Source organism: Sander vitreus, chromosome 9, assembly GCF_031162955.1.
Source record: "Sander vitreus isolate 19-12246 chromosome 9, sanVit1, whole genome shotgun sequence".
Classification (NCBI taxonomy): domain Eukaryota; kingdom Metazoa; phylum Chordata; class Actinopteri; order Perciformes; family Percidae; genus Sander; species Sander vitreus.
Window position 1 is genome coordinate 18,234,967 of NC_135863.1, and position 13,653 is coordinate 18,248,619.

A 13,653-nucleotide genomic window follows, 5' to 3' on the forward strand; every position below is an offset into this window, starting at 1 on the left:
TATCTGGTTTCCAGCATTGACTTGCAGAACATAGTACTAAACTATCATCAGCCACTGGCTTCTTCTTGGACACGCCTTTAGAAATAAATTACAAGCTAAAGTTTACAGATGGTTTGGTGCTTGTTAACGCATGATAGACCATGATCTGTACACTGTAAAGATCTCTGCAAAGCCTTCTTTCTTGGCATTGACAGTAGGATAAAAATTAGTAGGGCTCTTCAGACAACTGCTTGAGTTATTTATGATTTTGATAATTTTACAAGAAAGCTGCAGTGGTTTGGTGCATGTAAGTTAGTAATTGGGCTTTTGTGGAGCAACAATTTCCTGTGGTGATGCTGTCGGCGCACTGTAAACTTTCTCTCTGCAGTTTCTTGACTGTAACTATCTGAAACATATGTATGGAGGCCAGTGAACTACTGCAGGACAGAAGTCTGGAAATGTTTATCTTGTTCAACTATCAATTTCTTATGCAACACAGCAGAAATAGGCCAAATGTAAATAAAGATACACATACAAATTAAGATAAGTTATATAATATTCTCTCTTTAATTGATTGTTCAGAAAACTGTTGCAAACTTGTTGTTATTCATGCAGAATACATCAAAGAGGTGACTTTTTTGTAGCAAAACCTGTGTTTTAACTGACCTCATTTCCAGGTCAAATTATGTCCCATTTCCTCTTAAAAGGTTATCGTTCCTCAAAATTCCCTAAAACTGTCACACTTTGTTAAGAATGAGCCTCTGACACAGTGTGAGTCATACAAATAATTGCTTCCTTCTATTATTTGGAACTATTCTAGGACTTTCTCTACCACACAAAAGTCTATAATAAGACCCGTTGGAGGCCTTTTCCTTTGTCAGGAAATAGAGAAAAATATTCAAAGTTCACAATTTGGCATTTATTATCAATGACACACTTTTTTTGCCACACTCGTGGCATGGCTCTAGTGAACTGTCTGTTAGTCGGTTGGGCGAACCACCACGTTGGTCCTGACTGAAACATCTCAACAACTATTGCCATGCAATTTGCTACAGACATTTATGGTCCCCAAAGGATAAATCCTAATAACTTTGGTGATCCCCTGACTTCAACTTGAATCAAACTGTTTTTGATCGATCATACAATGTGTCCACTTCAGGATGAATTGTTAAACTTAGTGATCACTTGATATTCGATCTAGTGCAATCATCAGGTCAAAATTATGTATACATTTCATCAGCCTCAGCTGTACTTGGTGTAATTAGCAAATATTATCAGGCTAACACAATCCCTTTCCCTAAGTGGCTTTGTCACTTGTCAGGCTGCCATTATAAATAAGAACCTGTTCTTAATGACTTGCCTGTAAAAAATAAAGGTTGAGAACCATTATTTATCCATAAACAACAAGCAAGTTTTTAATAAATATCCTGTTTGCTTTGTTGCCCAACACAACTACTGTATTGAACTGTTAGCCACTGAGCAACTTCTGAGGGTTTGTCCCTTTGGATTTATTGCTATATTTAAAGTTACAAATGCTTAAGGTTACAGGTACTTGTACAGCAAATGTTCATGTCACTTTTTATTTTTACCACACCACTCTTACTATTTCAGTAAGTAATCCTACAAGTGTTTTACAAATCCCTCCTTTAACTGTGCAGATAACTCATAGCATGCTAGCAAACAAGTCTGAATATGCCTGTCAGTCTTACACTCTTCTCTGGCTTGAACTTCCCAACTAGTCGCATTCCAGGGAAGAGCACAGGTACGAGGCTGGTGAAGACTTCTCAAAGTCAGAAGGGATGATTAAGAGAGACAGATGTGAGCGAAGGAAGAGAAAGAAAAAACAGTGAAAGGAAAAGAAAAGAAAAATACACCAATGAGGAGACCATGGGGGTTCAACACTACTGGCTGCTAATGTTGCTGGTCGACTGCCGGGACCGGGTTACAGGTAGTGCGGTGATAGAGTGTGAAGATTAGTGTGTGTATGTGTGTGTGTGTGTGTGTGTGTGTGTGTGTGTGTGTGTGTGTGTGTGTGTGTGTGTGTGTGTGTGTGTGTGTGTGTGCCTCACCTGCCCTCTGAATAAGTATGTGGGGTTGTTTGAGGTTGTTTACCTTAGTTAGTGTGTATGTGAGTCTCAGTGCATGTGGATGTGTTAGTATATGCAGTTTTCGGCTGCTGTGGTGGACTGGCCTCTTCTGGGCTCAGACCTATGGCTCAGACATGTCTCAACCTGTCCTCTCAGGAATGCTGCATTGAGCCTTCCTGCAAAACCTGCCAGTGACGTAAACATCATTTTTGGCTTACTAAATTGTGAATAATACGGTACACACATTTATTAAGGGTTTAGGTAAGTGGGATTTACTCAGGAGGGGCAACAGTTATTAGGTAATAACATCTTGTATAGGAAAGTGCAAGTCTTTTCCAAGGCTTTCTCTGGGTAGTCAGCACTTTCACAGTCAACACAGATCAGTAATCAGTTGTACAGTATAACGGCAGTCCAAATTTGGTCTGACGGTGGAAGGCGGTAAAATCACACATAAAAATTTGGTTTGTTGATTTTAATTGGAAGCATGAATGTGCTCACCAAATGTTATGTTAATCTGAACATTGTTGTCACAGAAATAAACAAAAGATTGTCAGTTCAGTAAAGCTTTTACATGTAATATGTTATTTAAAGGTTTAATGGAAATTCAGGAGTTATTGGATGTTGAAGACCTAAGAATGGATGTAAAAGGGGAGGGAGAAGAAGGATGTCGTCTGTAGGCTGGTCTGGGAGGACGTACTGAAGACCAGGGGGAGGGAGACTCAGTGTGGGAGTTACGTCTTATGCGGTTCTCCCAGCCCCAGACGATACCTAGAATGAGTCGTGGGAGAGGAATGCACCCGATGGAATATGAAGTGAGGCATGAGCAGAAGGGGGGGACGAGGTTAGGGGGTGGGGATAAGGTAGGAAGGAGAATGGATAAAGGGAAGGTAGAGGGAGACTAAGTTAAGATAAGATCAACTTTATAGATCCCACATCAGGGAAATTCACTTGTTGGAGCAGCTCAAGAGTCAATAAAGCAAAATAAAAAATAAAACAAGATTTAAAATATTAGACAAAAATACAAATAAAATAGCTTTATACACTATATACACCATTCACTTATTATTATAGGCAAATATATTTTGTGATGAAAAGAATTTTCTGAATAACAACATTCAGTGCCATTAGTATGTAGTGTTGACATACACAAAGCACATTAAAAACAATCCTGTAAAAGTCAAATAAGTGGTTCTGTCTCACAAATAATCTGTCTTGACATTTTTCTAATTTTACTCATAGTACACCTTGTCGAGGAAAAAATTAAAATAAATAGCTGAAAGAATAAATAAATAAGTGAACAACAATAACATGTAGTAACTATCTTACAGTAACAAGATGTCTTGATTTATTATTGTCCTCAATCTTTCCCAAATCTGTGGTTTTAGCTGACCTAATGCTAAATAATTACAAGCATCTTCAGAGGGGAGTATTTATGTTTTAGTTTATTGTTCAATGTAAAATGGAGAGTGTCGATTAAGATAAATATCTCTTGCAATAGCAGGCAAGAAGCTTGTAAGTATAACAACATGTCATCTGCATAAAGGCTGATTTTATGTGGTGAAAGTGGGCATCCATGTCTGGTTTCCCTTTGAGGTGTGAAGTTCTGTGAAGTGACTGGAATGTTATCCGCTTTGCCAGGTGCTGTGAGTGGCATCAGTCCATATATAAAACATTATGAGGGCTTGTCGTACGACAGGGAGGATCTTCACAGGAAGCACCTGAGAGCCAAGAGAGCCTCACACCTTCAGGAGCACACACTGCAGCTGGACTTTACTGCTTTCCACAGGTAAACTGTTTCAAAAGCCCTCTGTTTCAAAAGCCCTCTTAAAAACACAGTCTGGCTTTTTTTTCTTCTGTTAGATTTATTTATTCACGTTCTAAACCCATAACACGTGTCAACAATTAATTGTCCATATTTTCCTGCTGGTAATAGATCTACATACCTTTCAATACACTACAAAGCGCTGACCACATCTGTGAGCTGTTTGTGTTTTTGTTCCTGCAGAACTTTCCGTCTCCGTTTAAAACGCAATGCAGCAGGATTTTCCGAAAATTTCATGGTGGTCAGTGAAAATGGTTCCACATTGGCTGACCTCTCCCACATATATTCTGGAACATTAGAGGGTGGGTATGATTGTGATATCTGGTCCACTAGAGCTGGGAACAGTTTACTGTGATTCAAGTCTAAGTGAATTTACTGGGCATCAAAGCTTTTAATCACCTAACATCAACAGTCATAGTCTTGGATTAAACATCTGGATGCAAATATGTTTGTGGCAAAACTTCCCTGGTTTTTGAAATTTAAGAACAAAGTAAAATATATTGAACTGTGCAGATCGATAAGTCAATTAGTTGCTTTCTCACTATTGCCCCATCTTTCCTCTTGTATCTGCTGCCTCTAATCTTATAGTTTCTCTCAATATCTTATCTATGTATTGTGTCTGTCTCTCTGTCCCTGGCATGTTATCTCTCCTGACCTGGTCTTGCAGGTGAACATGGTTCAGCCTGCCATGGCTCGGTGTTACAGGGTCAGTTCGAGGGAACCATCCATACAGACAACGGGACCTATCACACAGAGCCAATACATAGATACACCAGCAGCCAAACAGATCAACACTCTATAATTTACCACGAGGATGACATGGGTAAGACTACCTCCTGTTTTCCACTTTATGAATACATTTCTCAGAAAATGTTGTCTCAGCACATATTTTCTAACTGCCCCCAGCAGTGTCCAGGATGAAAAACTCTGAAGCTTGTGCATTTGCAGACTGAAATTGTCCAAACAACAACCCATTACTTCAGCTGTTTTTCTTGGCTTGGTGATTATGGCAAGAGCAGAACAATAAAATTAAATTACAAACTAAGGTTACTAGGGGTCAATGAACTATCCGCATCCTTAACTCGTAGAAAGAGTGGAGTTATACTGTAACAGCAGAACCTATTTAGCAACCTTCCTGGGCACATGCCAAAGAAAAGATAAAGCAAAGATGGTGTGACTTTTGAAGGAGGGGGAGGAGAGATGGGGGATAAAGTAACAAGGAAGGTATGAAGGTGAAAGAAGAGGAGGAAGGGGTACAGTACAACGCAGGAGAAGGAAAAGTGTTTCTAAAGGGAATGTGGAGATGAAAAAGAGGAGCAGGTAGATTAAAGGGATTAAAGTTGTTGAAAACATACTCTTAGTTGCCATACAATTGTGTCATCTTTGGCCATATGGCAGTCATCAGTGAAAGCTGTAAAAATGTTGTGTGCATGTGTATTTCTATCTGGGTGGGTTTCTCTGGCTGTGTGTGCACATTTGCATTGGAATAGGATTATTTCCAAGAAAGCATTTTCCTGGAAACATAGTAGATCGTGCCAAATCACACCCATGTTTTTCTTCTTAAGTCTACACAGACTCCATGGCTGCCTTCCTCCCTACACCTCCCGCAATTTCTTCAACATCTTTCATGACTGTAGCAACTTTTACATGAGATAACGTTGCAGCCGACAACATCCCATTCTTCATTCACAGGCCTGCATATCTGCAGGAAACTGTGAAAGATGTGGCAATTGATATTTCAATAAACAATCAATGCTTTCCTACAAGAGGTAAATTAGGATACACAAGGCTGACATAATGTGTCTGCTCCTGTGTATATTTCCACTTCCTGTGGTTGTTGTCTGGGGCCAACAAAGGTTGTGTAAGGAGCTTTTTCTCCCCTGGGATGTAGGTAATGTAATGTAATGTAATGTAATGACATCAGGATACAGAGCAATTAAGGGCACCATTCTACATATAAACAGGACACATTAATAGTATGAAGAACCACATCACGATTTCATACACTTTTAAGGGGTAGAGATGCCATGAGTAGTACAGGAATACCCCCTGATGGAGTCTAGACACCGGGACTGTCGTACTGGGGGGGGGGGAGACTCAGGGCCCTTGTATGAGGAGGGCCCAAAAAGATGCTAGAATAATAGTGAATGCAAGGAGGGGCCCATAGAGAATGACTTTCTACAGGGCCCGGAATTGTGTGCTACACCCCTGCTAGACACTGGTGGTGAAGGGATGAAAGGAAATGCCTGAAGATCTGGATTGATGTGATGTGGAGCTTCTGATGATGGAAGGAACCCTGGACTCTAGATGTGGTGACAACTGGAGGTGAATGGGGTGGAGGAGGGTAGCATAGATTTCACACTGAATGAACAACTGACAGCAGAAGAGAGGAGAACATTTTTAAAGTTTCACAATAATGATGTGATTGGCTCTTGGAGATCATGTCAACATCTGGTTGGTTTAACTGAAAGAGAGAAAAGCCCATAGTCAGCTGATAAAGTTGGAAGAGAGAGAATGAAGGATAAACAAAGAGTTTTCCTGAAGGAACTTCTGCCAAGCTTTTATTAGTCGTTTAGTAGTTTAGCATAGTAGTAAACACCCTGGTTTATGTGACCATCCCTCTGAAGTTAAGCATAAATGATGATGGGTAACTACAGTATTAACCTCATACCTCCTTGAGATAAATCAAGGGTAACACACATACTTTAAATATCACTGAAAATCTCTTAATGTTTAACTCCAGGGATATGAATTGTTGCTTCAAACGGAAAGTGATTTTACAGTCAGGAAGTAGTTTGAGGAAGTTGTGTGTGATCCCTTTCCATTTCCTTACTTAGAACTTTCATTAAGATTCAACACATACAAATCTGTCAAATCTTCAGTTTAACAATCGTGTAAATAATTTTTTTTCTTCATGGTATTCATTTCCAAACTATTTCATACGAGCATGGATCACTTGAGAAATATCTCTATGGAAAACTGGCTGAACATTTTGTGTTGTAGCAATGACTTGAGGTTATCAGTCTTTTGCATTTCAATCAGGAGAGACAAGTGAATGAAGTAAAGATGAATCTTTATTGTTACTGATGATGTGATAATTGAGTCTTGGCAGAAAGTCTTTGATGTTTAGACAGGGAGATTTGTTAATGAGGGGCGTCTGCCCCGAGCAGCAGAAATATAAATCCCCCAGACACTGACCCCCAGAGTTAGACACTGGTGGTGGTGGCTGATGATTCTGATGCAGCTGAATAATCTGCAAAGACTGGTGGTGATGGAGAGGTGGAGGTGCGTTTTGCCATTTGTGACAATTTGCACTGAAACAATAGCTGACAGCAACAGAGAGGAGAAGAAATGTAACTAGCGTAACAGCCGTGAATGCACCGATTGCATAACAGCAGCATGAACTAAAGGCAAAGCGAGAATCGTATTTAAAAAGAGGAAGTAGCAGGATGATAGGCTAACAATGTAAGTGTGTCGCTGAGCTACTCAATAGATGGGATCAGCTAATGAGAACAGCTGATAACATAATTGACAGCCTCTGACAGGACAGCACGGAATGATGAGTGAGCATGTGTGTAAGGATTGAATGCAGATGCATGAGAAAAAAATACAGGCCTGAGCATGCAAAAGTATAGTCTTCCTGACTCAACTTATGTTATAGCTTCATTAGTGCTATCTGTTACAGTTGCAAGGAAGTGTGCCTGTTCTCTAAAAGATAGCCATACAGTATCATACCAAGTCAGCTCTACAGAGGTTTCATCACTTGCTCCTGATATGGGATATCTGGACAACATGAGGCATACAATCTGGACAAAGTACAAAATCTCCCACCAATCGTGTGAATCATGTTTTTTGTAAAAACACTAGGGCCTTGTGGTTGAATAGATCTGAGGAGTAGTGTGCACAGACTTTCTCATAGGCAGGGGGAAAGCTTCTGTGACACACAGAATGTTATGTTATATTTAGGTTTAGGGTTATTTTTCACTTGAGCTAGCCAATGGGGCACTTGAGGGCACTTGGCCCGACCAAAGGGGTCATTCATGGGGCACTTGGTCAGTGACATCATGGTTTAAAAAGGGGCCTTTTAACATTCAATCTTTTTTGTTAGCCTGTGATGCGCCTGCTTCCAACAAATCAAATTCCCTAACCATAATGCAAGAATACATATGTAATTTTGTGTTGGTGTGTTGCTCAAACATACTTTCACTGATATACCGTATACTTAAAGCTGGAATGAGATTCAAGTGGCTCTGGCTCAAAGGGGAACTTCAGTATTTTTCAACCTGCTCTGATTGTTATTATTAGTGTCTGACACCTTTATGGAAAGGACCCTACAGAGAAATAAGACATTTTACTTTACCTTTCCCTTAATCTTGTCTGTGTCTAACCTAAGTCACGGAGAAGTCTCGTTTTGAAATGTTGTGAGACGTGACTTGTTGCCATAAGAGAGCGGAGTGAGAGTTAGAGAGAGGAGTGTAAGGAAGAGTTTGTTGTGTTGGATCACAGAAAGCATAGCTTGGTGTTATCGAAAAGTTTTTAATGTCATGGCTGAATATTTAGAGGATTTTGAAAATGTGGATGAGTCAAGTCACCACCCCAAGGTTTCAGAACAAGACTTCTGATAGTTTGGCAGTTTATAATTGTTATGGAGCCTTTGCTTTTGAATTGGCTTAGGCAAGAAAGAGACACAGAAACAAACCGAGAGAGAGAGAGAGAGAGAGAGAGAGAGAGAGAGAGAGAGAGAACATGGGCAAGTAGAAAGGTCTGGAAACAATTCCATCAATGGGTTGACGCATAGCATTTAGGCCTCCACATCCACCTTCACCCCCACTCATGCCATGTATAGAACTAAATACTGGTTTGTGATTGGCTGCAGGACTTTCGTAGGATGGTGTGATCCAATCATGTGTTGCCTGTCCTTAGGTCCATGTCTGTTTCAGGGAGATGTTGTACTGCTGAATGAATGTTTCACATGCACATACAGTACATGTACACATGCACACACTGTGCATTACCCCCTGTAGTTCTTATGGGTCACCCGTGAACTGGCAAAACATTGCCTGATTCTGTCACTCTCCCATTACTGCATGTGAAAGTGATTATTATGTCATGTGCCTCTACTGTAAGTTGTGGAATTCAAAGCCCATTTTTCTCCACATGAATGTAGCTGGAATACTTTTCTGAACATTAGTCTCAGTCTCTACATTATTTGGGTTTGTGCTATATCCCACTTAAATCTATTGTTTCAACTAAATTTTGCAGCCGTGTACTTTGCATTAACTTACATTCTTTCTTCCATATTCATACGCAGATTTCCCACAGTCCCTGACCGTAAACCTAATACACTATGTTGCAATGAAGTCCTTTTGGCTCCTTGCTTTTTTGTGGAATTCTGTCTTTGCCAGTGCAACAAGATGGGCCAATTTATGCAAATGCCATGCCTCCCCTGACTGCAATTCCATCATTATTGCATCAATCTGGACGAGGCAGTCGTCCCAGAGGTATTGCAAATCACAGAGTGAAATCAAACCAACAGTTATCACAACGTTTTCCACAGGCTGCCCCATGGCTCCCACTCAATACCACAGCGATGATTTCTAAATGTGGGTCCTATATTTATAAAGTGTTGCTTGACATGTTATTCACTCAGGAGCCAATTTCTGCACGTATTGTTTTAAATTCTTGTGTATAAGAAATGGTTAAAATCAGTGGTGGAATGTAACGAAGTACAAATACTTTGTTATTGTACATAAGTACATTTTTCACGTATCTGTACTTTACTTAAGTACAATCAATAGTGCATACTTTTGACTTTTAGTTTGTTACATTTTGCAGCAATTATCTATACTTTGTACTCCACTACATTTCTACAACATTACGTTACATTTTCGTTACATTTTCTGATCAGTTTTTCCCCATGCCAAAACGTCATCCTGACCCTCACACGTTTGCAGTCCGCAGGGAAGCCTTCAGCAGCGGCCGACCAGCTCCCGGTACGGCTCGCGATATTACGAATCCCACTATGGCCACGCCAATAGTGGGAATACTTCAATAGCATTCATTGGCCAGGCGCGTGACTGCTTGGTCATATGTGAAGCATCCGTTATAGGGTTAATATACAACCTGTATATTTATCTTAAAAACACTCCCGGTCCTCCTCAGCTGTGAAGCCACGTACTTGTTGTCCAAGCCCGTGTGTTCTCGCTAAATAAATGTGTGCAGCATTCACTGTCCCATGGGAAATAATGTAAAGTCGAGCTTCATACAGATCACCCTGATAGATAACCAGAATTGTAAGTCAGAATGTAAACTGGGCCACACATGGTAAGCACAATTACATTAACCTAAAACTAACTTAATTACAATTCCACAGCCCATACTGTTTTTTGTAATTATAGACATTATCGTTATGCAAGTACTTTCACTTTTAATACTTAAAGTACATTTAAAATCAGGTACTTTTTACTTTTACTTAAGTAGGGTTGTCATTGTTGTACTTCTACTTTTACTAAAGTAAATATATCTCTGGTTATTGTACTTTTACGTAAGTACTGAGATTCAGTACTTCCTCCACCTCTGGTTAAAATATAAAGCATAGTTTAAAAGTGAGACCAGAAGCAATACGCCAACAAATTTGAATGACTGGTATCGTTAGTTTACTTGTGTCGCTGAAATGTCGTTCAGTATAGGAACTAATATGAACTTTTGTATCGTAAATCCCAAAGTAAACTGTCATCTTTTCTATGACTGGGGTTATAAAGCAATAACTGTGACCTTGTGCACCTGTTGATGAAACAAAAGAAGTAATTGACCAACTATCTTTACTTTGTTTCAAACTTAAGGGCTTCAAGGTGTTTACAATACCTTGAAATGTTAGGAAAGACATCAGGTAATATAACAATAAAACACAAATGCTCTTAATTTGCCAAATATTCCCCACATTTTACCAAAAGCCCAGAAACCCCTCACTCAGGGCCCTGAAAGAGATAATATCTGTAATTCCTGGGATGTTTTAATCAGTATTTCCTTCCTGGATCAATACTCCTGGTTAAGCACACACACACACACACACACACACACACACACACACACACACACACACACACACACACACACACACACACACCCCCAGCACAAACAAACAAAATGTTTTATCAAAGATCAGACTGTGGCCCTGGTCCTTATCTCACACAATGTCCTCTTTGCTCCAAAAAATGAACAGTAGTGGGCTGAACCAAACCTTGTGTTTAATCTCTGTTCAATTATTTATTATGATTGGAGAACTGTTTTATTGTCGACCAGGGGTGGATCTAGAAATATATTCATTGGGTGGCAAGAGGGTGGCAGGAGATGTTGAGTTGGTGGCACCTCGTGGCAGAAGTATATACAATCAATATTTATTTAGAAAGCCCCTGAATGAAGTAGAATGTCTTTCCTTATTACACTTTACTGGTAAATAAACAAGTTGTTAGAGGTAATTTTAGAAGTGTGCTGGAATTTATGAAAAATTCTTACCTAACCCATAGTATAGCACTTTTTACTTAATATGGAAAAGTACTGTTCACAGCTAATCCCAGCTAAATAAGACTGCAGAGCTCTTACAGCAGGGCTATTCAACTATATTGTTCAAAGGACAGAAAGCTCAGTGCCCAGAGGTTGAACATTTCCCTAAGCTATTGTCAAAAAAATAAATCATATAGCCTAATTCCTGAGATCAAAATACTGAGTGAAGTTTAGAAACAATGAAGAAGTCTGATGACGTCATCCACATGCATATTAAGTAGCCATGTGGATTTACTGCTCACCGCTTACCAACCCTGAGAAGCTGCAGACAGCCTCCCACTTCATGAAAGACCTGGGTCTGGATAGTTTGGACCAGGTGGAGATCATCATGGCCATGGAGGATGAGTTTGGCTTTGAGATCCCCGACGCAGAATCAGAGAAGTTGATGACTCCTGAGGATATTGTACAGTACATCGTAGACAAGAAGGATGTTTATGAATAATCTATTATCTGCTATAGTTCACTACAGAGAGAGGTTGACCCCAGCGTGACGCTGCAGGAAGTACATTTCACAAATTACACTCTTCTGTGCATTAGGGCATCGTCGACGTCAGCTGCCATGTCTGACTGTATTTAAATGTTCTTTTGGAGCTTAGAGAAAAACAAAATTAAAAGGTTATATCACAGTTTTGACCAGCAGCTAAGTTCACAAGATTTTTTTAAGATTCCTGGCAAACAAAGATAAACAGTTAGGTCATGTCCACACGTACCAAAACAATCTTTTTTTTACCTGTCTTCCCTGGATTCCTTTCAAGAATGGTTGCGTCCAAACGGATCCACTTGTAAATGACTCAACGCGCTACTTCATATTCCAGGCTAATAGGCGGCGCTGTTTCTGCTACAGAAATTCACCAAAAAACGGAGAAGAAGAACATCGTCACTTCCACTTCCCATCATAACATGACTAGCTAGACTAACGTTCTCTTAATACATCCATAAACTATAATAACTTTCACCACTGCTCATTTTATAAAGGCCTCCGCAAGAAAACGTGTCTTTGTTTACATTGTATAATGTGCTGTTGGATTGCTTTTTATTTTGCAATTCTGTCTGCCATCGGACATGATTGCAGCACGCTAGCTGGCAGAGCTAACGTTAGCGCGCAAACTAGCTAACATCGGCAGTCAAACAAACATCAATGATCCAATGTCTTTTTGATAATCTACACGTTTTTCTTGCAGTAGCCTTTCTACAATAAGCCGTGCTAAAAGTTAATGTAATCCGTTCAAGGAGTTGATAAGAAGGCAGATTAGCTAGCTAGTTGATAAGTTGTCTACTTCCACTTTATAAACAGATAACCATAGCAGCTAACGTTAACGTAACATAGCTGCTTTAGCGATGTTTAACGTTAGCTACATAACGTTAGCAATATAGCTTGTGTAGAATCCAGGACCGGCAGAGCAGAGGCAAGTGTCAGGGAGCAGAGACATTTATTTAGACAAGTATTTAGATGAAGTGAGCTTGTTTGACCATGGAGATGGGATATGCTCTCTTATAGCTTCACCGCAGTCGTGTGTGTCAGTGGCCAGTGTGTGTCAGTAAGAGGTCGAGGGGTGTGGCGATGACATCATCGATACGATAAGTATGCGGCTTCGCCGTCCAAACAAAGCCTCAAAGGGAGCCGTTTTCAAATTTTTTCACCCTGGGACCAGGTTTCAAAAAAGTGCATTTTCAGGCAGTGCGTTTACTGGATTTGTGTGGACGATGGGCCCAAACGATGCTAAACATGTGCATTTGCACCAAAAAGCGTCTCCATGTGGATCGCCCCTTAGACTACCAACCGACAGCTTTTGTTTTAGCTTGTTTTTAAAAACTTTGCTATTTGCAGAGAAATATCACTTCCTACATGTTTATGCCTGTTGAACAGGTAAGTATTTGTAAGTGGAGCCATTGATAATCCTCTCTGTATCGTTCCAAGTTTAGTACATGTGCTGCATGTTAAACACACTATAGGCTACCTCTCGGTGCTTCCAAAATGCAACGCAAATTTATGCTTGAAGCTGCAAGGCATTATATCTGGTTTACCTTGACGCATGTGGACGTAGTCCAGTGTGACTTAGGTCCTCCCGCAAAACCAAAGCTAATCCGCATGTGAATAGAGGGAAAGTGTGAAGGGGAGTGGGGAAGGTGGGTGAAGTTAGTTCAGTCACTTTATTATCCCAAATGGGAAACTTGATATGCAGTCAGGAGTGCAAGATAAAA

General features: G+C 40.1%; 1 protein-coding gene across 2 annotated transcripts in view; it reads left to right on the top strand.

Annotated features, from left to right (window-relative positions):
* The first annotated feature begins 1,680 nt into the window (after positions 1-1,680).
* Positions 1,681-13,653, top strand: part of LOC144523468 (disintegrin and metalloproteinase domain-containing protein 10) — a 33,653-nt gene continuing 21,680 nt past the window's right edge. Inside the window, exons 1-4 of one of the 2 annotated variants that reach the window (XM_078259031.1) lie at positions 1,681-1,927; positions 3,705-3,852; positions 4,072-4,190; positions 4,556-4,711. In XM_078259031.1, the coding sequence (XP_078115157.1) occupies positions 1,867-1,927; positions 3,705-3,852; positions 4,072-4,190; positions 4,556-4,711 (484 nt within the window). In that variant the 5' untranslated portion in view covers positions 1,681-1,866. The remainder of the gene's footprint in view (positions 1,928-3,704; positions 3,853-4,071; positions 4,191-4,555; positions 4,712-13,653) is intronic. The other variant, XM_078259032.1, reaches the window with a different exon arrangement.